The 28,000-nt window shown below is 42.2% G+C and overlaps 1 protein-coding gene across 11 annotated transcripts in view; it reads left to right on the top strand.

The window, feature by feature from the left end:
* tns1b (tensin 1b) overlaps positions 1 to 28,000 on the top strand; it is a 268,646-nt gene that overhangs the window by 206,619 nt on the left and 34,027 nt on the right. For all 11 annotated transcript variants that reach the window (XM_055870385.1, XM_055870386.1, XM_055870384.1 and 8 more), the window contains 3 exons: positions 4,388 to 4,517; positions 4,689 to 4,754; positions 4,975 to 5,091. In XM_055870385.1, coding sequence (XP_055726360.1) covers positions 4,388 to 4,517; positions 4,689 to 4,754; positions 4,975 to 5,091 — 313 coding nt within the window. The remainder of the gene's footprint in view (positions 1 to 4,387; positions 4,518 to 4,688; positions 4,755 to 4,974; positions 5,092 to 28,000) is intronic.

The raw sequence follows: 28,000 nt of genomic DNA, 5'->3' as shown, positions 1-28,000 counted from the left end.
GTACCATCCCTACGGTGAAGCATGGTGGTGGCAGCATCATGCTGTGGGGATATTTTTCAGCAGCAGGGACTGGGAGACTAGTCAGGTGTGAGGGAAAGATTAATTGAGCAAGGTTCAGAGAGATCCTTGATGAAAACCTGCTCCGGAGCATTCAGGACCTCAGACTGAGGCGAAGGTTCACCTCCCAACAGGACAATGACCATAAGCACACAGCCAAGACAATGCAGGAATGGACAAGTCTCTAAATGTCTTTGAGTGGCCCAGCCAGAGCCGGACTGGAACCAGATCTAACATCTCTGGAGAGACCTGAAAATAGCCGTGCAGCATCGCTCCCCATCCAACCTGACAGAGCTTGAGAGGATCTGCAGAGAAGAATGCGAGAAACTCCCCAAATACAGGTGTGCCAAATTTGTAGCATCAAACACAAGAAAGACTTGAATTTGTAATCTCTGCCGAAAGTTGCTTCAACAAAGTACTGAGTAAAGTGTCTGAATACTTATGTAAATGTGATATTTAATTATAATTTTTTTATAAATAAAAATATGGGGTCATTATGGGGTATTGTACAGTGGCTTGCAAAAGTATTCACCCCCTCTTGGCATTTTTCCTATTTTGTTTCCTTACAACCTGGAATTAAAATAGTTTTTTTAGGGGTTTGTATCGTTTGATTCACACAACATGCCTACCACTTTGAAGATGCAAAATATTTTTTATTGTGAAACAAACAAGATATAAGACAAAACTGAAAACTTGAGCGTGCATAACGATTCACCCCCTCCTCCCTCCAAAGTCAATACTTTGTAGAGTCACCTTTTGCAGCAATTACAGCTGCAAGTCTCTTGGGGTTTGTCTCTATAAGCTGGACACATCTAGCCACTGGGATTTTTACCCATTATTCAGGGCAAAACTGCTCCAACTCCTTCAAGTTGGATGGGTTCTGCTGGTGTACAGCATTCTTTAAGTCATACCATAGATTCTCAATTGGATTGAGGTCTGGGCTTTGACTAGGCCATTCTAATACATTTAAATGTTTCCCCTTAAACCACTCGAGTGTTGCTTTAGCAGTATGCTTACGGTCATTGACCTGCTGGAAGGTAAACCTCCGTCCTAGTCTCAAATCTCTGGAAGACTGAAACAGGTCTCCCTCAAGAATTTCCCTGTATTTAGCGGCATACATCATTCCTTCAATTCTGACCAGTTTCCCAGTCCCTGCCTATGAAAAACATCCCCACAGCATCCCCACCATCATGCCTCACTGTGGGGATGGTATTCTCGGGGTGATGAGAGGTGTTGTGTTTGTGCCAGACATAGCGTTTTTCTTGATGGCCAAAAAACTAAATTTTAGTCTCATCTGACCAAAGTACCTTCTTCCATATGATTGGGGAGTCTCCCACATGCCTTTTGGTGAACACCAAAGGTGTTTGCTTATTTTGTTCTTTAAACAATGGCTTTTTTTCTGGCCACTCTCCCGTAAAGCCCAGCTCTGTGGAGTGTACAGCCTAAAGTGTTCCTATGGACAGATACTCCAATCTCCGCTGTGGAGCTTTGCAGCTCCTTCAGGGTTATCTTTGGTCTCTTTGTTGCCTCTCTGATTAATGCCCTCCTTGCCTGGTCTGTGAGTTTTGGTGGGCGGCCCTCTCTTGGCAGGTTTATTGTGGTGCCATATTCTTTCCATTTTATAATTTACATTTACATTTTAGTCATCTAGCAGACGCTCTTATCCAGAGTGAGTTACAGTAGAGTGCATACATTTTATTACAATTTTTACATTTCATTACATTTTACATACTGAGACAAGGATATCCCTACCGGCCAAACCCTCCCTAACCCGGACGACGCTATGCCAATTGTGCGTCGCCCCACGGACCTCCCGGTTGCGGCCGGCTGCGACAGAGCCTGGGCGCGAACCCAGCCCAGCCTGGGCGCGAACGCAGAGACTCTGGTGGCGCAGCTAGCACTGCGATGCAGTGCCCTAGACCACTGCGCCACCCGGGAGGATGGATTTAATGGTGCTCTGTGGGATGTTCAGTTTCTGATATTTTTTTATAACCCAACCCTGATCTGTACTTCTCCACAACTTCGTCCATGACCTGTTATGGAGAGCTCCTTGGTCTTCATGGTGCCGCTTGCTTGGTGTTGCCCCTTGCTTAGTGATGTTGCAGACGCTGGGGCCTTTCAGAACAGGTGTATATATTGAGATCATGTGACACTTAGATTGCACACAGGTGGACTTTATTGAACTAATTATGTGACTTCTGAAGGTAATTGGTTACACCAGATCTTATTTAGGGGCTTACTAGCAAAGGGGTGAATACATATGCACAAATCACTTTTCCGTTTATTTAATTTGTATATATTTTTCAATTAATTTTTTTCATTTCACTTCACCGAATTTGGACTATTTTGTGTATTTCAATGATGTTATCCAAATAAAAATCAATTTCAATTACAGGTTGTAAAGCAACATTATAGGAAAAATGCCAAGGGGGTGTCTACTTTTGCAAGGCACTGTACATATTTCATCTTGAAGGACAGTCGGAATCAGTTTTTCATTGTGTTTTTCTTCTGCTTCTCCTCAAACTTGGCTCACTAGTATGGTACCCCCCCTTAAATAGACCCCCAGTGGGAGGTATATATATCTCATGAAGCCACAGGCCATTTGGCTCAGTTCCCCCACTTTCCTCATCTAGAGTTGTTTGTTTTGCTTCTGTCTCTGCAAATAAATCCTGCTCTTTTTTTAGTTCCTTCAACCTCAACCCAATAGCCTTAATTACAGCGCAGGAAGGCTGGTCCAGGGAAGTGACTGTTTCCGTCATGTGTCGAGGACAATAACCAGACTGAACCCTGTGCTCATCATGGTTTCACTTCTCTTATGTTGAGTGCAGCATTCAGCTTGGTTTAACCAGACTAGACGTGTAACATTTACACCAAAGCATATTGTTCCATGATGAACAGTGGCTGTCTATGGCCAACAATGTCTCAAAAAAAGTTAAGTAATCATGGGCATTGATTAGGCCATGCAATGGAAAGGGTTTTTGAATGTTTTGCAACTGAAAACCAAATTGGACAAGTCTTTGTTGTCCCTCCCTATTTCAGTCAGTTTTTTCCATTTGGTGCCTAATGAACATGACACTTATCTTATCAGGGTTATGAGGCTAAATAAACAATACAGACAAATGGAAGTGTTCTTCAGGCTTACTGTATACCCTAAAAGGTGTTCAGTACGCCTACTCCAGTTTCCAAGCCCAGCTCTGCCACAGTTGTTTGTGCAGTGTGTCGTTTGGGCTAAGCACAAAGCTAAATATTCCTTGTATACATGTAAATGTGAGGTCCTTGTAAAAGTTCTGGCCAACCCGTAGCCAGGGTGAATCACAGTGGTGTAGAGAGTGAAGAGTTTCCTGTGTAGGGTTTGGGTTTACAAGGCTTTAAAAGGCTCTTGTGTGGATAGCAATGGTCTGGATAATAGTGCTTTTGTTTGGGAAGGCAAGCCATACATTTACAGGGCTATATATAAAAACAAAACTGCTTTCTCTAGCACACTGCCAAACTCCTTGAAACAGGATTGTGCTGTGAATCTAGCTGGTATGTTATCCACAGGTATTTCACAATGACATGTAGCTTGCAGACCTGGGTCCTGCTCTGGATTTAGTCTTACGTCAGATGAACGTCTGCACTGATCTGTCTGATAACTCGCAGACACTATAGATACAAAATGTAGTCTGGCTACAATACGCTGTCATACCATTATGTTACCAAGGTGACCCCCATTCATCCTCAAAGAGTCAGAGTTAATCTTACCAATAATGAAAAAAAGTAGAGTCAGATTCTGTACATGCAGATTTCCTTAGAACAGTCCCATAACTTTGATGCAATGCAACTTCATCAGCAAGTTGGCAAACTACTGTAGCTACACTAATGGTCATTCAAACATGATAGCACTAAGCTGTTAACTGGGAACAAGTTTGCTATTCTGATCGAGCATGTTTTGTCGTAGTAGCCACTAGCCAGTGAGTGTCAGTCTGGGTTCCACGATTTGCTAAACATATGGCTCCTGGAGACGCTTGTCACATTAGAATGATGCCATCTGACAGAAGAAAATGGTTTGCCCGGTAGAATGGGGTCCCAAATGTGCAAAACTCCAATTTAAATTGAGTCCACCTTCAAGTGTTTTTCAGTTGTGCTTGTGATCTTAACACCGTGAAAGTCCCTCAGAAGTCAGTTTTCCACAGAAAGTTAATTAAGGTCTCTAGGGGATCTTTGTGACTTGAGTACCGTGAAATCTATGAAAGCCTTGAGAATGTCTATTTTTGGGACTCCAAAAAAGTCTGTGTTCCTTAAACCAGAAAGGCCTCGTTTAATACAGTATTTATCTTCTTGTCCCCTCCAGCTGAAATGTTACCACAAGCACTTCAGAAGCCCACAGCGGGATGTGATATTCCGGGTGCAGTTCCATACCTGCGCTGTGCATGACTTGGGAATCGTATTTGGGAAGGACGAGTTAGACGAGACCTTCAAGGGTAAAGAAGACATTCCTAAATGTCCAGAAAACAAACCATAATGCATACAATATTTGTTAAACCTATTTGATGACCATATTTGCCAGTAACTTTTACATCCATAAGATGAAATCTCTTGTCTTTGTTTTGAACATGAACACATTTTCTTTCTTTTTTTTTATCTCAAACCAGATGACAGATTCCCGGATTTTGGAAAGGTGGAATTTGTATTTTCCTTTGGACCAGAAAAAATCCATGGTAAGCATATCTGCTTCTCTTTTTTGGCCGCCATTTTCTCCAAGCAAATGAAAGCTCATTTAGAAAGATAAATGTGTTGAACTTGACAGACATAACTTATGTTATGAGTATAGCTTTGGTCAATGATAAAGTACAGTATGTTCTGGTAATTCATTGTCAGAAAGAAGTCACCTGAATTAAGACGTTTGACCTCTTCTTTGAATGTTTTTTTTTCTCCCAGGTATGGACCATTTGGAGAATGGGCCCACGGTCTCAGTGGACTACAATACCCAAGATGCTCTAATCCGCTGGGACTCCAATGAGAACTTCAATCAGCATTGTGAGGACACTATGGATGGTGAGTACTAACACTTGGCATGCTTACTGGCGATCTCCCTTTTCCCGGATGTACACTGTTTTCATGCTATGGTTTTGGTTGCCACAGTTTCAAGCTCCTCTCAACTAATCATATTGCGTGGCCAGAACTATCTGTTGTACAAACCGGGATACCTTCACATATGAAACCGGGATACCTTCTTGCATATGAATTGTTGATGGTCTTGCATATCAATTAGAGGTCGACCGATTATGATTTTTCAACACCGATACCAATTATTGGAGGACCAAAAAACAATACCGATTTAATCGGCTGATTTTTTTATGTATATATTTGTAATAATGACAATTACAACAATACTGAATGAACAATGAACACTTTTATTTTAACTTTATGTAATACATAAATAAAATCTATTTCGTGTCAAATAAATAATGAAACATGGTCAATTTGGTTTAAATAATGCAAAAACACAGTGTTGGAGAAGAAAGTAAAAGTGCAATATGTGCCATGTAAAAAAGCTAACTTTTAAGTTCCTTGCTCAGAACATGAGAATATATGAAAGCTGGTGGTTCAATATTCCCAGTTCTTCAATATTCCCAGTTAAGAAGTTTTAGGTTGTAGTTATTATAGGGATTATGACGTGTCAACTATTTCTACCTATACCATTTGTATTTCATATACCTTTGATTATTGGATGTTCTAATAGGCACTATAGTATTGCCAGCCTAATCTCGGGAGTTGATAGTCTTGAAGTCATAAACAGCGCTGTGGCTCAAGCATTGCTAAGAGCTGCTGGCAAACACAGTAAAGTGCTGTTTGAATGAATGCTTACGAGCCTACTGCTGCCTAGATCCACTCAGTCAGACTGCTCTATCAAACATCAAATCATAGACTTAATTATAATATAATAAACACAGAAATACGAGCCTTTGGTCATTAATATGGTCAAATCCGGAAATGTATCATTTTGAAAACAAAATGTTTATTATTTCAGTGAAATACGGAACCGTTCTGTATTTTATCGATCTGGTGGCAACCCTAAGTCTAAATATTGCTGTTACACGGCACAACCTTCAATGTTATGTCATAATTATGTAAAATTCTGGCAAATTAGTTCACAGTTTGCAACGAGCCAGGCGGCACAAACTGTTGCATATACCCTGACTCTGCTTGCACTGAACGTAAGAGAAGTGACACAATTTCCCTTGTTAATATTGCCTGCTAACATGAATTTCTTTTAACTAAATATGCAGGTTTAAAAAAATATACTTCTGTGTATTGATTTTAAGAAAGGCATTGATGTTTATTGTTAGGTACATTTGTGCAACGATTGTGCTTTTTTCGCGAATGCGCTTTTGTTAAATCATCACCCGTTTGGCGAAGTTGAAGTAGGCTGTGATTCGATGATAAATGAACAGGATAAATGAACAGGCACCGCATTGATTATATGCAGCGCAGGACAAGCTAGTTAACCTAGTAATATCATCAACCATGTGTAGTTAACTAGTGATTGTTAAGATTGATTGTTTTTTATAAGATAAGTTTAATGCTAGCTAGCAACTTACCTTGTCTCCTTGCAGCCACAAGGTCCTTTTGACGCTGCACTCGCGTAACAAGTGGGCAGCCTGCCACGCAGTTTCCTCATGGATTGCAATGTAATTGACCAGAATCGGCGTCCAAAAAGGCAGATTGACGATTGTTATGAAAACTTGAATTCGGCCCTAATTAATCGGCCATGCCGATTAATCGGTCGACCTCTAATATCAATTGTTGATGGTCTTGCATAAAAACATGCATACGTTGTCTACAGCCAGGACACAAACACACACACACACACTCACTCACTCACTCACTCACTCACACACCACTCCCCCTGCCTGTTGTAAAGTCTGAGTCCAGGAGGTGTTAATGACTTTGGCTCTTAACGCCCCCACACTCCATGTTTCTTTCTCATTTCAAGTGACCAGGAGGGACATTCAGAAGTTAACCAAGCATGTATGGCCACACATACACACAAGCCAACCCCACTATAATCTCAAGCATCTAGACGTACTGTTGTCTCACAGACACTCACACACACTCACACACGCACACACACAAAACAAAAGGTTGTTTGTGTCTACTCCTTCGTAGTCTGCTGTGTGTCCTTTGGTTTTTGCTGTGTGCTTGAGAGAAAGGGGGAGGGAGAAAATAGATATTCTATCAAAGCCTTAATAGAATTGAGAGACATTCACACACGTTCATCTCTCTAATCTCCAGCACTAGGCAGGTCACAGAGGACTTGTGTCATGCAAGCCATCTATTGAAGTAATTGCCTTCCACAGAATTCAGTAAATTCTGTTGAAATAGAAATGCCCCTCCTAACCTGAGGTTTATTTTTAGGTTCCAGTTTTGTGCGATCTAGATATCTTACCTGTTGGTAAACAATGACCAGAACCAAGTTCCAAGAGTCTGTTTATCTAGTGGATAAGATGGTCTTATCCTCTCTAATCCTTGGCAATTTTGCTATACTTTGCCTTTCGCGGGACATTGATTAGATAACTGACAAAATAAAGGAAACACTTGAGTAAATGTAAATTGGTTCCTTAGTTAATTACGCAATTAACATCCCATCATGCTTAAGATCATCTATAAAAATGCTGGGCAGGCCATTATTTTGGCTACCATGGCTATGCCCCCATAGGATGACAATGCCCCCATCAACAGGGCATGAGTGGTCACTGAATGGTCTCATGTGCATGAAAACAATGTATACCATATGACAACCCAATTGAACACTTATGGGAGATACTGGAGCGGCACCTGAGACAGCGGATTTCACCATCCTCAACAAAACACTGAATGATGGAATTACTCATGGAAGAAGGGTGACGCATCCCTCCGATAGAGTTCCAGAGACTTACAGAATCTATGCCAAGGTGCAGGCAGGTTGTTACCTTAACAAGACTTGTAAACAGGCAGTCACTCTAAGGCATGGCTATGGAGTCATGTCTAGATATGTCTTCAGTTACATTTACACACCTCTGGTGTTTCTGGCGGACTATGAAACAACAGGAGCGCGCACACACACACAGTCTTGTACAGCTAACCTTGTGGGGAGACACAATTCAGTCTTATTCAAAATCCTATTTTCCCTAACCCCTAAACCTAACCTTAACCCATACTCTTACCTTAAACCTAACCTTAACCCTAACCTAAGCCTAGCTCCTAACCCTAAAACTAACCCTAACCCTAAACCTAATTCTAACACTAACACTAATTCTAACCTTAACCCTGAACACCCTATAAATAGTATTTTACCTTGTGGGAACCAACAAAATGTCCCCAGTTGGTCAAATTTTAGTTTTTGTACTGTTCTTGTGGGGACTTAACTATTTATCTAGTCCCCAGAAGAATAGTTAAACACGTCCAGCTCTTCAGGATTCCCAGGGTGAGACATTCTGGGGTGTAGCAACAGGCAACATAACATTCCTGATATTCCTAATCCTGGAGTGATGGTCACTCTCTGACCAAACTGATACTTGTACACGGCCCAAAATGGAAGCGCTGCATCCTGTGGGTGTGATAGGGTTGTTGTTATTGTCTTCTTTCAGCAGTCTTCAAAATATTATCTCACACTGCCTATTGGAGACAGAATTTGTGATTCTCCAATCGCTTGATGCAAATATGTCAATCAATCAATTAATCAATCAAGTTTGATATTCATTTTCTTGTCGTTTGTCTCTGAATTATACATTTGGATATAATACCTGTCACAGTATTACTGCTGAGTCATATAGAATCATATAGTACAAGAATACACATGTGACAGACTGCTAGGCTATCTATAGATTTCTGTTTTTTCAGTGTGTGATCATTATTACTGATCATCCAAGAGAACTCAGTACTGAGCTCTGAAATTGTTTTTTGTTCAGTTTCTGGGCCTTTCTCGTAGCATTCCTACATGTTTTCCCAGGTTCCTTTTCTTGGTCCTCTGGATAAATGGAAGGGCAGAGGTCATGCCCATGACTATCTTTTTATCACCCTGGCCATAAAATGTCCATCCCCTCACACCGTCACACCCATCTACAGCTTTAAATAGGTGCCACAGAAATATAAGAGGGGTCCAGCTCTCCTCTTGCAGCTTCTGTGTGTGTGTGTGTGTGTGTGTGTGTGTGTGTGTGTGTGTGTGTGTGTGTGTGTGTGTGTGTGTGTGTGTGTGTGTGTGTGTGTGTGTGTGTGTGTGTGTGTGTGTGTGTGTGTGTGTGTGTGTGTGTGTGTATTTGCGTGCGTGTGTCCATCTGTCCGTGCACACGCGCACACACACTCATTCAGCACAATAACTATTCATTCCATTCTGAGGAGGTAAGACATCATCTGTCTTGCCCATTGTATCCCCAAACCTATGACTTAACACTGCGAGATGGGTGTAAGGGTAGGCCATTGAAAACGAGCTCATTGACCATGTTTTACATGCACACCAATATCCCGTTATTATTCGGGATACTCAAGTATTATTTTTTGGAGTTGACTCATATAGATATATCCCATTTACAATAACCTGAAAAAGCTTGTATTCCGGTTATGAGAAATCCGGATAAGATGCCTAGGATATGATGATCTAAGATGGGATACTGTGGCATGTACACATCTTATACAATGGGCGGGTCTAATCCTGAATGCTGACTGGTTAAAAGCACATTCCAGCCAGTGTCTATTCTATAAATTACCACCGGCTAAATCTATGACGTTAAAATGCCTCTTTACTCTGATCCATCTGACTCTACAATTCACTGTCTAATCAGCCCATCCAGGCAAGTTATAAACTTGATCTCCACTATAAAAAGCATCTAGACATTATCTCACATTTCTTTTAGACTGACATTTACTTTTCAACAGCGGATATTTGTATAAACCTTGCTGTATGTCTCTCTGACATTTGTAATATTGTTTCAAAATTCTAATTCGATCTCCAGCTGTCCCATAGTAATGAACGTAGAGGTCGGGACTAGACAGACAGCATTTCTGTGCCAGAGACAGACAGCTGGCATCATTTTTATGGATATATACAAAGAAATGTCAATTGAAAAAGGTTAAACAAAATGAAGTGCAGCTAGTTTGCAGTCTTTCCAGCTTCAGTTTGAAGTTATTGTGTTAGCTGTGTTGTTGGCTAGCTCCTCTGAACAACAGGGTCCTGACGAGAGAGCACATTTTCTTGCGCTTCATTAGCTCTTTGTCATAGATGTATCCAAATAAATGTCACTAGAAAACAGCTAAAACAAATGCAAAGGCAGATACTGTTGTTATTCTGTCTGCACCGTTTGATGTGACTGTATGTTAGCCAGTAGTTGGCTAGCTAGCAAACAAAGGATAATAACTTTGTTAGCCAGTATGGCAATGGAACACTTAGAACAAACGACTGGGTCTCGTCCATAGATACAGAACAAAAAGACTGAACAACTGGGTCACGTCTCTGGCAACCAAACCGATAGAATGACCGACCAGCCGGCTAGTTAGCAACTATAGATTTGTGTCTGGACTATATCTTGTGGAAGATAGTATGAATAAATTCATCAAAATAACGTGTTTTAATGAAAATATGTCAATCATTATTTGATTATGTTGGTAACTCGAAGCCAGGGTGTTTGGAGGATATATTGGTACATCTAGGGCCGGCAAACCGGGCCAATATATCCTCCAAATACCGGCTTTGAGGGCATTATTTGAATCAGATGTGTAGTGCTAGGGAAAAAAAACAAAATGCCCACCCAGGGGGACCCCAGGACCGAAACCTTTTCCTAGGGGTAAAGGGTTGTCACAACCTTGGGATAGACACATGAGGGTTCTAAACGGAATAGGCTTCCCAACTAGCACATAACGTTCTGAGAACCATATGTTTCTTAGAGATTGGTGAGAGCGTGGTTGTCCTATGGTTATTTTGCGGAACAACCTTCCCACAACGTTCTGGGAATGGTGCAGGATACCCAGGTAACACATAACATTATGAGAACCGAATGTTTCTTAGGTGGGAATTCCAGTACTTCAGCATAACGTTTTCTACAGGGTTCCTCATGCTTCTATTTAGTCATGTTCTCAGAACATTCAGAGAACCTTAAGAAAAACTTCTTAAGGATCGGCGTTCTGTCAACAGGATAGTTGTAAATCATGCAGTGCGTTATATCAAGATCGCAGATTTTAGAGTAACAACAAATGTCGGTACATAGAAGTGTCTTATATCGTCTGAAAGCTTAAATTCTTGTTAATATAACTGCACTGTCCAATTTACAGTAGCTATTACTGCGAAAAAAGGAGAGCTCCTAACAACAAAACACTTTTTTCAACGAGATAGTTTGATAAATTCACCTCTGAAGATGAAATGTGTACTTACATTCTGAAATCTTGCTCTGATTTATCATCCAAAGGGTCCCAGAGATAACATGAAGTGTCGCTTTGTTAGATAAAGTCCTTGATCATATCCTAAAAAGGTCCATATAGCATGCGCAATTGATTTTGTATTCCCACTCATTCAATTTGCAAAGAAAGAAATCTATGAATATCTCACCCTAAACGCTGTTTAAACGAGTCAAATCACGTTTGTATGTATTCCTCAGAGATCCTAGAAGGTAACAAGACTTCACTATTTCATTAGGGGTGTAATATATTCTAAAGGACACCATATTTAGTCAGAGAGCGACGCCTTCATGCCACTCTGATGACGCAGGCGGCCATCACTTGAAGGATTGTATCTTTGTCAAATAAGCACCAATCGGGGTCAAACAAAGCTAGCTAGATAGCCAATGAGCTGGGCTTTACGGGAGTATCTGGAAACCCTGTCTCGGTTGCAAAATATAGGCGCTAACCTTTTGCGACAGCATGCCTTTTCATTTTGGACACAACGTATAAGAATATTCAAAGTTTTGAAGTCATGAAAACTGTTTGTTTTGCAAATGTTGACCTTATAATATGGCTACTTATACTTGGAAAGCTAAATCAAAATCCAAGTATACCGATTTGACGATATTCTTGCAGAAAAATGGAATATGAATGCTAATGTCTCATTCACGATTTGCCCAAATGTATCTGGGGACTTGACACAAAAAGTCTTGTTGTTCACTCATTTTTCAATTTATCCATCTGAAACGTGGCACATACACTGCTGCGGTGGACACCATCGGAATTACAGCCAGAGTGATGGCTATAACTCTGACCTTTCTCTTGCATTTCAAAGATTGTGGTAGAAAAAGACTGGTTGGTTTTTTCTTTGTATTTTATTCTATCAGATCTATTGTGTTATATTCTCCTACATTCATTCTTCCTTTCAAATGGTACCAAGAATATGCATATCCTTGCTTCAGGGCCTGAGCTGCATGCAGTTAGATTTGGGTATGTCATTTAGGCAAAAATTGAAAGAAACGGTGCTATCCATAAGACGTTTTTAAGAAACAACGTTCTTCTGTGGGAATTTCAGTATTTCAGCATAACTTTTTCTGTAGGTCTTATTGAAACATGCTCTCAGAGCGTTATTTAATTACCTTAAAATAACCTAAAATTTCCGTTCGCAAAATGTTAATAAAACCTCCCAAGAAAACTTTCAGGGAACCAAAGTAAAATCTCAGAACTTCCTTGCAACCTAAACATGAACCTTCCCATACATTCAGTTTACCGGTCAGGAAACTTATGGTTTCCTTCCCAGAACCAATGGGAAACCAAAAACATATGTTCCCACAACTTCCAAGGAACCAAATGTGCTAGCTGGGTATCAAGTAATGTCCACTGACTATGTGTGGAGTAAGGCATCATGTCCACTCTATTTGTGAAATTTTTATCTGAACATGACCCCGAGCTTCAGTCAACAGGCTAGCAGCTGCTCCTCTTCTTGTTAGATGTTCTCAAGGCTAGTGTCTTCCCTTTCAGAGCCTCAACCCTGCAGGTCACTTCAAAGCAGTGGTTTAGTATGAATGGAATGTATTTTCTACTACTTGAGTACCAGCACCTCTTACAAAATACCTTCTCTGAAATACAAACCCCAGTACGGTAAAATAAAATATATTTAATGACTCTTAAATCACTGCAATCAATGTTACCCTGTGAAACTCAACTCAAAAACAATTCCACGGCTAGCTATGCTAAAGGTATTTTAGCTTTCACCGTCTAGCCTGTAACTAGGCATTTAAGGGAGGCAAATGTCAAATCAAATCAAATCAAAGTTTCTTTGTCACGTGCGCCGAATACAACAGGTGTAGTAGACCTTACAGTAAAATGCTTACTTACAGGCTCTAACCAATAGTGCAAAAAAAGGTATTAGGTGAACAATAGGTAGGTAAAGAAATAAAACAACAGTAAAAAAACAGGCTATATATAGTAGCGAGGCTATAAAAGTAGCGAGGCTACATACAGACACCAGTTAGTCAGGCTGATTGAGGTAGTATGTACATGTAGATATGGTTAAAGTGACTATGCATATATGATGAACAGAGAGTAGCAGTAGCGTAAAAGAGGGGTTGGCGGGTGGTGGGTGGTACACAATGCAGATAGCCCGGTTAGCCAATGTGCGGGAGCACAGGTTGGTCGGCCCAATTGAGGTAGTATGTACATGAAGGTATAGTTAAAGTGACTATGCATATATGATAACCAGAGAGTAGCAGCAGCGTAAAAAGAGGGGTTGGGGCACACAATGCAAATAGTCCGGGTAGCCATTTCATTACCTGTTCAGGAGCCTTATGGCTTGGGGGTGAAAACTGTTGAGAAGCCTTTTTGTCCTAGACTTGGCACTCCGGTACCGCTTGCCATGCGGTAGTAGAGAGAACAGTCTATGATTGGGGTGGCTGGGGTCTTTGAAAATTTTTAGGGCCTTCCTCTGACACCGCCTGGTGTAGAGGTCCTGGATGGCATGCAGCTTAGTCCCAGTGATGTACTGGGCCGTACGCACCACCCTCTGTAGTGCCTTGCGGTCAGAGGCAGAGCAATTGCCGTAGCAGGCAGTGATGCAACCAGTCAGGATGGTCTCGATGTTGCAGCTGTAGAACCTTTTGAGGATCTCAGGACCCATGCCAAATCTTTTTAGTTTCCTGAGGGGGAATAGGCTTTGTCGTGCCCTCTTCACGACAGTCTTGGTGTGTTTGGACCATGTTAGTTTGTTGTTGACTTGGACACCAAGGAACTTGAAGCTCTCAACCTGCTCCACTACAGCCCCGTCGATGAGAATGGGGGCGTGCTCGGTCCTCCTTTTCCTGTAGTCCACAATCATCTCCTTAGTCTTGGTTAAGTTGAGGGATAGGTTGTTATTCTGGCACCACCCGGCCAGGTCTCTGACTTCCTCCCTATACGCTGTCTCGTCGTTGTTGGTGATCAGGCCTACCACTGTTGTGTCGTCTGCAAACTTAATGATGGTATTGGAGTCGTGCCTGGCCATGCAGTCATGGGTGAACAGGGAGTACAGGAGAGGACTGAGCACGCACCCCTGGGGAGCTCCAGTGTTGAGGGTCAGCGTGGCAGATGTGTTGCTACCTACCCTCAACATGTCTCAACATAAATGAGATTACGGGTGTGTTCAGTTCGCTTGAACTTTTGCTATGCTGCGGAACGACTTGTTCTGAATGTCATATTTCCCCAAAACGTTCTTGTATGTTCTTGAATAGAATTTGAGGTACGTTTGCTCTGTTCAGTGGGTGTGCCGGGAAACGTGTTTTAAGGGCGTGCAGAGGGGCATTTTGAAGCCACAACCTAACCCCTCCCCGTTTTTCAACTGGTGGTTCAGTACAGCTCGGTTTCGTTGAATTGAACGTACTATTGCGTTTTTATGTACTGAATGCAGCCCATATGACTCATTTGAGCCCCAACATCAAAATAATAATAGTCCGTCTTATCAACAGATTAATCTAAATCCTCCTTTCAGTCAGTATGAAGAGATATTTCCTATGTTCTCATGATCTTATGTGAGAGGTAGTTTGAGATGGGTGAGATTGATGGAGGTAAGGTGTGTCATTGTAGGATTCAGCAAGGGGTCTTCTAACATTCCTTAGTCTTGTTTACTATCAAACTGTCACTTCAACTACCATATTTGGCTATTGCACAACCCACAACATTTCTAGAATAGTTGAGGGTGAGAGGGGGCGATGTGTGTGTGTGTGTGTGTGTGTGTGTCCAATTATAACACAATCTCCTCTGTCGCCAAGTACACACAGTCTCACACTCCTCCACACTCCTGTGTAGGCCTTTGTGCTGTGCGTCGTAATAGGGGGAGTGACAGAGCATGCAGAATGTGTGTGTTTTAGATCCTGCTCAGTGGAGACAGATGAACAGGCACTGAGCTGCTGGGAGTTGGCTAGTTGTGTTACACTCTCTTCTGTTGACATCCTCCAATGGTCAAGACTGGACTTGTTCTACCAGATCGAAGGGCTGAACATTTGACTGTAGAGAAAAACTGTACAAACAACAACAAAAACAAGTGAGTAGTGAACTACATGTTTAGTTCTACGGGGAATGACATGGGGAACATTGTCCTCACTTGACAGACTTTTGAATTACTTATTGACATCGGGCTTCTTAATCGCCAACTGCTTGGTGATGTTTTTGTACAAGTGAGTTTTTGGTTTAGTAGCCTACGTACTTTTTGTGTCTTTACAAGCCTGTGTGAGTGACAGCTTCTTTTGAATTCCGATTTTGTCTCACATTTCTTTAAAATGAAAAAACAAGTTTGTTTACTCCTGTGGTTGTTTTCAGACAAATATGATTCAACTGAATGCTGACGTAGAATGTTAACATAGTCATCTAACTTTGAATGTGGAATTTGGACTTTTTGAATGCTTATATCAGGCAAAATTAGATTGAGACTTAGTCCAGCTGTACATAGTGCAACATCTGAACTCTTAAATCGAATCAAAGTAAACTTAATTGAAAGTGCATTTTAACATCACAATAAGATATAGAGTGCTTCTCTCCAAAACATTGCTGGAAGAAATTCTCATCTTATCACAGCATAATGTATTTTCTCTAATGACAACCATTTACAGTTAATCCCGAACTTTACTTAAGTTTGCTATTGTGGAAACGTGAAAGCCTCGTGTGCGCGTGCGTTTGTGAATAGTGTTACAATGTTTATTCTCCATCTCCGGGGCTTACATTAGTGGTACTAGTATTACATCACTGTCTTCTGTTGAGACACTGGAGGTTGATGTAGGCTGTAGAGACTGGAGGTTGATGTAGGCTGTAGAGACTGGAGGTTGATGTAGGCTGTAGACACTGGAGGTTGATGTAGGCTGTAGAGACTGGAGGTTGATGTAGGCTGTAGAGACTGGAGGTTGATGTAGACTGTAGAGACTGGAGGTTGATGTAGGCTGTAGAGACTGGAGTTTGATGTAGGCTGTAGACACTGGAGGTTGATGTAGGCTGTAGAGACTGGAGGTTGATGTAGGCTGTAGAGACTGGAGTTTGATGTAGGCTGTAGAGACTGGAGGTTGATGTAGGCTGTAGAGACTGGAGGTTGATGTAGGCTGTAGAGACTGGAGGTTGATGTAGGCTGTAGAGACTGGAGGTTGATGTAGGCTGTAGACCCTGGAGGTTGATGTAGGCTGTAGAGACTGGAGGTTGATGTAGACTGTAGAGACTGGAGGTTGATGTAGGCTGTAGAGACTGGAGGTTGATGTAGGCTGTAGAGACTGGAGGTTGATGTAGGCTGTAGAGACTGGAGGTTGATGTAGGCTGTAGACACGCAGGATGTACAGTATGCTGTATCTATGATGGAACACTGCTCCAGATGACTCATTACACACTTTAACATTATTGCTATTATAAACTGTTTACCAATGTAGAGCAGTAAAAATAACTGTTTTGTCATACCCGTGGTATACGGTCTGATTTACCACAGCTGTCAGACAATCATCATTCAGGGCTCGAACCATCCAGTTTATAATGTACAATATATGATAGCTTGTTTCAACCCAGACTTCTCCTTTAAACAGCAGCATCTGACCAGCATCTCACTATGCAGAGCATTGTATCCTTCATCTAAATGTTTCTCATTAAGTCTCATTAATGTGTGTGTTGTGGGGACGCAGTGTTTCTCAATCTCACAGGACACAGAGAGGTGAACCGTCTAGCCTTTTCTTGCCTTTGTGTTGGAAACAGAACAAAACTACCCCGTCTCAGTCAGTCTGTTTGGGGCTTTGGGGATTTTATTGCTTTGACTCCAAACTCAGACGTTTGGGCCCCTGCCGTAACACCGTTTCCCCCCGCAAGGTCATTGTCCCCCCCCCCCCTATCTAAAATAAATGTTATGCGTCAGCCAGACAGCCACTCACCAAGTATAGACTACCGATCGCTGACCATGGTGCTGAAATTGCGACATGTCTGTGCGGCTGCCCATCGAATCGATGATGGGCTTTCTGTGGTGCCATGTAGCCTATGGCTTTACTTTAGCTGATGGATAAATGTTTATTGGGAGGCCTATTTGGTTGGAATTTTCTCACGTTAAGATTAACATTTCAGGAAGCTATACATGATGCCGCAAGGTTGCCATTTAGACTGCTGGTTAGCGGCAAAAATGTAATTAAAGTTGGAAGTTCAAACATTGCAGATTGTATAATAAATGTTTGGTACAACAGCATACTAATCAGCAACCACTAGCTGTCCTGTATAGCTGTCCTGTGTAGCCTACCTGAACCTGCATGACATGAGCCTGCATGTTCTTGTCCTCTCTCCCAGCTTTGATAGAACGTTTTTGTGCGTAAAACCAGTCTATTAATGCCAAGTAATACAGTCAGTCCCCTCAAAACACTATCTTACTAGGGATTGCTTCATTATGTTGTGTAGCCTACTATATATACCTATATACATTATTTAGGTGTTATTTAGCTGCGAAACCTTTCCTAAAAAGATAAGGGACTGTTTATATTGCAATGACAACTGAAATGGCGGTTCACCAGTATGAACAAAATCGCAAATCGCTTTTTTTGTTTGAGCCCTCAACAACTGTTGTCCTCTAAAGATGATCATCTGTTTTCATCTGCCAATGTATTGCCTGTCCAGTGTCCAGACAACCTGTCCCATAGCTTCCTGTACAATTCATCTCTTGCCGTATTGACGCCAGTGATTAAGGAAAATGCGAGAGGCTCAATTAAAGATGCATAACTGCTGTATTTGAAGCACCACTCCATTCTGCCCAGTTCCCCTGATGTTGCTATGGTAATCAAGCTGTTTTTAACCATCCCTTTAACTGCTACTTCTGTGGAGAGATCGTTTTCTAAACTAAAACTCATAAAGAACTACCTAAGAAGCATTAGACTCTCGGTCTGATATGAGCTTTTGAACACCTGAGTAAGCTCCACTCATTGTACTGGTGCCGTCATCGCCTTGACCATTATTGATTTTTCAAGGCCTGAGGCACTTTGATCCGTCACATTCTTGCCCAAGAAACAAATACTTAGCTTCCTAGTACATATGGAAATTAAAAAGGTGAATGAATGTTTGGAGGGTTACTATCAAAATTATTTATTACATAAATAAAAAATGGACATCAATGACAGGTGCATGGGCCCCCCAAGTTTGTGCACCCCCACTCCTTGCAGACCTGTGGATTGGCCCTTGCGTAACCGACCAGGACATAATAATGTCCTCTAGGAGAAGACGACAGACACAATAGCATAACAAAGTGTCTTATGTGGAGTCCATTGTTCCCATTTGTCTCTGGTTTAGGGCAGAGCAATGGAGCCTTTCTACATTGAGGCACATGGAGCCTGATTGGGAATAGTGTTTTGGAGGGTCGGGTCAACTGCTGGGTTGAAGCTAGGTCTCCTATTCTAGGACAGGTATTTTTTTATCTTTGGGGATATGGTTTGGTGTTTTAGTGTGTGAGCAGTGTTGGGGGACATGCATGTCTGGCACTGGAGTGGCTAACTGGAGACCCAGACCGATCTTAAAGAAACAATGCTACTGTTAGCCAATAGCTATTAGCCGTTAGCCACAGATGCTAATGTTTTATTAGCAGGTGCTAATGTGCATGATTGACTGGTCGCTCATGCTCACAGCTTGACTCCAGCTGGTGTCCAGACAGTCTCTCTCTCTTTCTCTATCTCTCTCTCAGCTCACGGTATAACACTGCTTGCCTTTGGGCTTAACTACCTCTGGGAAATGGGCGTGGGTGGAGGAGCGGAAAGGAGGACAGGAGGAGGAGGAAAGCGGACCAGCAACTCACCCTATCTTTATTGGCCACCACTGTCTTGTTTCATTTTGACGCTCCCCAGGCCTCCTCTCCCTTCATAGTACACGGGTCACTTAGCCTGTTGAATAGGCAACCCTCTGAGCTGGGTATGGGTAAACACAGGGTTAAGGTTTACTGGGGAGGTTTGGTTACAGATAAGAGGTTTAGCTACACATACACAACACATACACAAACGTGCACACACACACAATCATAGTAGCATGCATGTACTGTTTCATCAATGTTACACTTAGCCCTGTTTTAACATATAGCCATATGCACACACACACACACACAGTTGTGTAACGTATTAAGTACAAATACTTTAAAGTACTACTTAAGTCGTTTTTTGGGGTATCTGTAATTTACTTTACTATTTATATTTTTTACATCTTTTGCTCCACTACATTCCTAAAGAAAAGATGTACTTTTTACTCCCATAAATTTACCCTGATCCGCAAAGGTATTAATTACATTTAGAATGCTCAGGCAGGAGGACAGCAATATGGTCCAATTCACGCACCTATTAATATAATGCGTAGTCATCCCTACTGCCTCTGGTCTGGCACACTCACAAAACACAAATAGTGCTGTAATACTACTGTAAATGATGTTGGAGTGTGCGCTTGTCTGTCTGTAAATGTTCAAGTCAAGAACATCGTACCATCTAGTTTGCTTAATATAAGGAATTTGATGTTTATCGTTTACTTTTACTTTATTATTTTACTCAAGTATGACAATTCAGTACTTTTTCCACCACAGTACTTAAGTACTGTACATTTAAAACCCAATACTTTTAGACTTTTACTCAAGTTGTGTTTTACTGGGTGACTTTCATTTTCTATTAAGGTATCATTACTTTTACTCAAAATTTTGTATTTTTTTTTCACACACGCACACATACACACATCCTTTGGGCTCCTTGGGGGATTGCAACCCGACACTGCCATCATACTATCTTAATAGAGCCTTTGGTTATCTCGTCCTGCTCTTTCCTGTTTTCTGTCACTGGACATTATCTAACACAGATACACTTCACCCGCATGACAAAAACATCACTGTTTTATTTTACCAGGTTACACACAGTTACAGACAATGACCAACATGAAACATCACTTTTTCATCACTTCAACACAACATACAGTGTAACTATGAAGGTGTGGAATCTGCTTCTTGCCCCCCTAACTGAACAAGGCCAGCTAGTCTGAGCCGAGGAATTAGTTCTATATTAGGACAATAGAAAGTGCTGATTCACCACTCATGCTGCACCCAGCCAACAGCCTGGCAACACATACACACACACACACACCGCACAACACACACACCATACGACACACACTGCACACACACACCGTACGTACACCGCACACAGCCAATAGTCTGTCATGGCCGTGTCTCCCTCTGTCAGCTTCACCGCATAGGGTCCTTTGAATGGCTTAATTGCTGTCCAATGATGTGCCTGAAGTAATGAGGGACCACAGTTGAACAGGCAGGAGCCATGGAGGAAATGGGACTTTGTTTGGTTCTTTTCATGAGGAAATCGTCCTTTTTAGTGCAATGCCGGACTAGACTGTCTGTAACTAGGTTCTCTAGACTGTGTGTGTGAATGGACTCAATTACTGCAAAGTTCAAAGTACTCTATTGGGCCCTATCACTATTACACAGGCCTATTTCAAGGGTACCTACCTATACCTAAGGGTATAAGCTATGTGCATGGAAATGATGCCTTTCAAAAGAGGACATGTTGACCAAGTGTACGTTCTTTGTTAGAGAATGAAGTTGATTTGAACAGCACTTAATGGGTCTGATGGCTTTGAGTAGGGATTAACCTCAGTCGGCTTCTAGGCAGGAGATGTGGAATGAGTGGCTGCTCGTCCTCCTTGGGTCCTCTCCAGACCACAGCCCCAGCCACGGTGAGCCGATCAAAGCATCGCCTCATTTGGGCCTCGGGCTTTTCCCATGCAGCGCTTTGAGTTGAACGGAGCTTGATTGCTTTTCCTTAGACAAAAAACTTAATCCAGAGTGAAACCGTAGCTCTACATAGGGATAGACTGTGGCTGTGACGCATGATTGTGTACACATGTGTGTGTGCATGTGCGTGTGGGCAGATGAATACAGCAGATGAATACTGACTGAAGGTATCTGACCATTCTATAAGAAACCCATTTGTAAAGACCTTGTCTTTCCAAACCCCAAACACGTTTTCCAAGTGCTGTCTCATAGATCTAGAAGGTGAGCCATCATTGATGTATTTTCAATGTCCTCCACTTTGAAATAAATCCTCCATTAGCAGCGAGTGAGCTTCTTTGCTGACAGTACATTAAGTGTTTCGGGGAGATACAGCAAGGCTTTAGACAGAGGCAAAGGCATGATGCTCTAGGGACTTACTCAGCAGAAGTCAGCTCCAGTTTTGCAAAGGCATCTGATTCACACAGGCTTCTGTCCTACTGTAAGTTCAAAGCCAAATCTGTTCCTCACTCTGTAACCGTATTGTCCTCCCTTCTGATCTGTCCTTGTGCTTTTCAGTTACAGCGACGTTTCACAAAAACCTGCCGATGGCCACTGAAGGCCCAGTCAATAGTTCAGCCATTAACTCTGTCCAAATATAGCCTGTGCCAAAAACATCTCCATGTACAGGTAGGGATCTAAGTAGCCTGCTCTCTAGGGGGGCTTGGAATGGATTGGCTCAATGCCAACTCTAAACTCCCTTGATTGATTCCATTAGTGCCCAAGGTTATGTTCTCACTGAACGCAGTCATCATCACAACGTTATTTTCAATGTAGCACTTGTGGCCAGTGGACCGTGAACCCTCCACAATAGTTCTGGTTTGTTAGGAAGTTGGAATGTACTTACACAGCATACCACCCTGGTATGCAGCATACCACCCTACATACCACTGCTGGCTTGCTTCTGAAGCTAAGCAGGGTTGGTCCTGGTCAGTCCCTGGTTGGGAGACCAGATGCTGCTGGAAGTGGTGTTGGAGGGCCAGTAGGAGGCACTCTTTCCTCTGGTCTAAAAAATGCCCCAGGGCAGTGATTGGGGACACTGCCCTGTGTAGGGTGCCGTCTTTCGGATGGGATGTTAAAAAAGATCCCATGGCACTTATCGTAAGAGTAGGGGTGTCAACCCCGGTGTCCTGGCTAAATTCCCAATCTGGCCCTCAAACCATCACGGTCACCTAATAATCCCCAGTTTACAATTGGCTCTTTCATCCCCCTCCTCTCCCCTGTAACTATTCCCCAGGTCGTTGCTGTAAATGAGAACGTGTTCTCAGTCAACCTACCTGGTAAAATATGGATAAATATATATTTCTTTTTTTAAACACACACACACAATTACACACCGGGGTCAAAGGTAACACTGGTGGAGCATCTGGAAGACATAACCTCTAAACATCTGACAAAAATTTGGAGTTTTGGTTGGTTTTAATTCACATCCAAGTCAAAACAGGACATTAGAAGTATTAGGTAATTATGTCATAGCTTCTTCGCTCCGGGAGACGTGTAATTTGACACATTGTTCTCCTGTCACCGAAGGCAAATTTATATTCCAGAATGCCTTACCAGTCGTTTCGGGCTACACGTTCTCATCACGTTCAGATTATAGATTTGCCTTCGGGGATTGGAAAACTTTCTCACAAATAGATGAACTAGAGGGCTGGTAAATATGTTTTCGTTATATGGGATGTCACCTTCAGCGATGGGAGATCTGTGTAAAGGTCTCCCGGAGTGAAGAGGTTAGGAAGATAATAGTTCACTTCCAGTAGTTTGAGATGTGATCTCAGAGGGAGCATGATATCAAAGACACACACACACATCATGTGGTGACAAATACTTTGAGACAGACAGGTCATATGCCATGGCACGATCTCCCTGCTGGGAAATTAGGCAGAGCAAGGTGTCAGGAATGATGACAAGTCCCCTGCAAATATGGGTATGATCACACAGAAAGGCATTTGCCTTCTGGAGTGAGGGAGTCAAGAAAACACAGAAACAGAAATAGGGTGGCTGTAGATGCTCTATCTCTGTTTGGAATTTGACCCCCCCCGCCCCCCCCTGCTACTGTGACTATCCTAAATGTAAGACCCTTAATATACAACTTGAGGAGGGAGAACTAAAGCATGGCTAAATCTGACCTGTGAGGATCTCATCCTAGAATAATCTTCAGCACTTACTTTATAGCTTAGAATAGTCTCTCATCGTCATTATTAACTCTGAGTGGACTGAGCAGCACAGAGCTGTACAAGGATGATGAATGATAATGATGATGATGATGATGATAATAATGCTGCTGATGAGGGAGACCAAGAGAGGGGGACTGTCTTGATTCTGATTTGACATTATGTTGCGTACCTCGTGTTTTGTTGCTGCTATATTTGCTTTGTTAGCGTATCAAGGTTTATCAGCACATGAACTAGTGTGTTGGCTAGTTATGCTTACTGCTGAGTCTAGCCTTAGTTTCATGTATGCTATCAGATTGGAAGAGAGAAGCAGTATGTTTGTTCTCTGTTCCACAATAAATCCGCTGTGATATGCCTAAGAGATGGCTAAGTAAGATGGAAGCTCAAACAGAAGAGTTTGAGCTTAGTAAGAAAATATCAGTGCACTTTGTGTGTACATAACAAGACTAGAATGTGCAGAAGCAAAGGCAGTGTGTGTGCGTGTGTGTGCGTGTGTGTGCATGTGTGTCATCTCATTCGTACCCTGCTTCAGATCAGATACTATTGAGCACCTCTTACTTTCACCTTCGTCTCTCTTTTCTGGTTCTTTCTCATCGCCCCCACTCATCACCTTTTCCTTGCGCTTTCTTTTCCTTCTCATTCTTTCCTCCCAGCCCAATGCAGGGTGTGGTTCTTTCTTTCACAGGAACAGCTTGTTTCTATTCCCTAGTGCTGGCTCAGATAGCTAGTAAAATGTCAGTCATTGGACTTAGTGTCTCTTTTCCATTGCATGAACGTTTGTGACAGGAGCCAACATAAGGAGTGGCTCATTTCTATGTGTGGGTGGGTGGGATGTGGGAGGTGTACAGTAGTGTCTGTGTGTGTGTGTGGGGGGGGGGTTCTGTGTGTGTTGACTGTGGTTCGGTTCTTCCGTGTGTGTGTGTGCATGTGCGTGTGTGTGTGTGAGAGAGGGAAACAGAGGGAGAGAGAGAAGTGATGAGAAGTGATGTCACTCAGCCAAACACATACTATGGTGTGTGTGGCTGCCCCTCTCCCCACACAGACACACAGAGACTGTTGTAAAGGTTCATGGGACTTCACAGCAGAAGCTCACTTAGAGTAGCTTAGACAGGCAGCCAGTCACCACTAGTCCACAACTACAGCGCCTCTCACAACACGATTAGCCTCCTGAGCCAAGAGAACCCCCCCCTATTCAGCTCCGCAATGTTCTGCTCCGGGGGCTCCGATTTAGGGTAGCACTAGGGCTTTTCCCATATTCCTCTGGACTGTACCAACGGCCGCATTCACAAAGGTAGGGGAGCTCCTTTCACGCTTTCTCTGTTGTGCTTTTGGAATTCCTTCTATTTTGTATCATCGGAAACTCACTGAAAGAAAGATCCGGAACCTACAAGTAACTTCCTTCCCAAGTGCTTTGCCATGTGTGTCTGTATTCACTATTAATACTGGTTGTTCAGGGATGATGTGTTGAGCTGCACCGGTTGATTTACTCTCGGTTGGCGGTTATGTATCACATTTGGATCTGTTGCCAGTTGTGTCACATTTGGCCGTAAGCAGGCGATTAAAAAAGGTGCTAAAACAGATCTACTCAAAGAGCTACTCATCTTTCAGGACATCTATGTCTGTAGGATATATACGTATGTGTGCGTATCCCGTTTAATGTGGTCACTTGACCCTTAGAAGGGACACTAAGAGGTAAATAAAGACATGATGATGACGCCTTTCTTCGGTTTTGCACCACAGTCTATGGGTTGAACTCTTCAGTCAGGGTCAGACGTCTGGGTTGAAGTTGTAGCTCAAGTTTAGGGAGACTTCACTGTGACATTGGTGTGTGCTACTCTTCTGTTTGCATCTGCCGGAGGGAGAACAAAGGTATTTATGCGGCCAACTGTGTCAGTTTGGCCATTCAGAGTGCAATATCTGTGACTTTCTTTGTGTGGTAGAAGATGTTATGTCTATTTTGTTCTTAAGTGATTTCTCTAGAACCTTCCAGACTCTCAGTAAAGGAAGATGTTGTTCACGGCAACAAAGTAGACGATGCGGAAAATAATCCCTTTTTCCAAGCAATGCTGCTCTTAAAGGAAGTCCTGGACTCTGGCCTAGGCCGGTGAAAGGAAACAAACAGGCTGTCGAGACATCAGCGTGAGCCTTGAAAGGAGACATAAAGCTTATTTAGTGCAGTTTCACAGGGTCCTTGTGTTTAAAGCTTAAAAGTTTGAAGTTGTTCAGCAAAACGCCAACCCCATTTTTACGAACTGAAATTATCATTGAAGAGATTCTCAGATCCCAGATTCAGATTGTACATTAAAGGGCAATTCCGCCACTTTTCAACATCATATTCATTTTCTCCAGCACCATACCAGTGTCTACATGTGAAAATGGCGCCTTTCTATGATCTGTGGTTAAAAAGATAGTCCCAAAAAATTATTCTCTGTGACATCACACGGTTGTTTTCGAAACCTGCAACACATTTATAGCCATAGGGAGGGTATTTTCTTGCTCCCCATGACACCACAAATCTCATAGTGTTTGAATATCGCTTTTTATAAAATGTAGAAATGCACTGTTTTCACATATGTAAGCACTTGTATTGTGCTGGAGATAATGAAAAGGAGGTTGAAAGTGGTGGAATTGCCCTTTAAATACAGGAGAATGATTAACATAAGACTCTGGGCTCTATTTCCAGTTGGCGTTAAGGCGGTGCTAGTGTCAAATGCATGTTTGTTTGCAATTTTGTCATGTAAAAACTGTCTCACTGGCATTTTCAAGCCCTATCACCAGTTTCGGTAATTTACCAGTCTTATATCAGCTTGCTTGCGCTCAGATGACAGGGTGAAAATATTTGAGGTTTGTCCTTAAAAACATGATCTGAAGTGCTAATTTCAGGCAGCGCTGATAGGGATATTTAAGACCAACCAAACGCTGGTTTTAGCAGTAACGCAGTTGATTATGGCATGAACAGCAGAAACGCAGCCTATCCAGCCGTGATGCATACTGCCCATGTGCGCATGGAACAAGAGTAGCCCAATGTGCTTTGGTGTCTGTATACTTAATATTTATTTGATTAAAACCAAGCATAGCCTCCCCTCCTCTCAACGAAGGCTTTTTTAAATCTACCCAATGGTGCCGTTTTGGATGTGTGTAAAACCCTCCATAGTCTGCATTGTTTGAATATTATATGACAACAGGGAGAAATGATGGTGCCTGTAAGTATTTAAAACAAGTTGTTGTTTTGTTTAGAATTTGATTAGAAGGATTAGTTCTCTTTTTAGGCCTTATCAGTAATGAATTGAATCTTGCTTATTGACAACATTTGGCATGTCCATGCTCAGCCATTATGTAATGTACAATAGGCCTAGCCCCTATATCAGTGTGAATGCTATTGAAGACATGTAATTACTTAGAACTAAATGGTTTTACGTTAACCTATTTAGCAAAGATGGGATAGGTCTACATTTTGTTATTTATGCTCATTTCTGTAAGCCATTTAACAAACTATAACATTGGAATTTAAGTTGATTCAAAGGCAATTTATAAAAGTCTGTAAATACACACAACCTGAAGCAACCGCATATTTTGCCATGGAGCACATTCTGATTGGCAAGCGAGTGGCCAAGCCTGCACACACTCATAACTTGTTATTTCATCAAAACCCAGCCCTTTCACTTCAACGCCAGCAAGTGTGCCGATAACTGTGATAGTGAAAATATCAAAGATGTCTGACTCACCCCTGAACCTATAGCATTACCGACTGCGCTTAGATTGACCATTACGTTAGGTTTGTTAAACTAGAGCCCTTAGTCTGGTATAATAGAGGGAAAAAGTATGACCTTGCAGTGATTTATGGGCAACCCTGCAGAGAAGGGTGGGTCAACCCACAGAGACAGGTTCAAAGGTCAAACCAGGGCATTATGGTCCTCACCAGGTGACCTGTAGCATCTGGCAGGAAGTGGCTTCAGGGGACACAAGGTCAAAGGTCACATCACAAGAGTAGGTAGAAGTTGCACTTAACCACTGATACAGGGTCAGATTTTTCCTCATGTTTAAGGTTACGATTGGGAATATGATAATCTTACCCTAGATCTGTTAAAGGAAACGTTACAGAACCTCATAGATGAGCTGAACAACAACAACCGAGCCGGTCTATGGACTTTTAGAATTCACAGAGAACCATTCACAGAAGGTTTTCTGAAGGCTTGTGATGTTCGCACTGTTTTTTTTAGAATGCCATGCTCTGTTTGTGCACTGCTGTTCCCAGATGTACAATCTGATTTGTATATCAGGAGATATCTCAGAAAACGTACACACACTGTCTCACACAACACACACACACCTACACACACACTGCTGTTTCACCCATACAGGCTTTGCTGTCTCGCCAGCCTGTAAAGCTTCATGGGAACTGTGTGGGGTGAGGAGCTAGAAGCTTAATCAGATATAACTTTTTGTCAATACTCACTTCATGCCCTCTGATGGAGGCTGGAATGCTGAAATGTTCTGCTTTTTAATGAAATGTTGTAATAAGAAGCATTATTCATTGAACTTCCATTGTCTTCCTCCAAGAGTGACTAAA

Source organism: Salvelinus fontinalis, chromosome 19, assembly GCF_029448725.1.
Source record: "Salvelinus fontinalis isolate EN_2023a chromosome 19, ASM2944872v1, whole genome shotgun sequence".
In the NCBI taxonomy this organism is placed as follows: Eukaryota; Metazoa; Chordata; class Actinopteri; order Salmoniformes; family Salmonidae; genus Salvelinus; species Salvelinus fontinalis.
The sequence above is the reverse complement of the archived record's forward strand: the minus strand, read 5'-3'. Positions and strand labels throughout refer to the sequence as shown.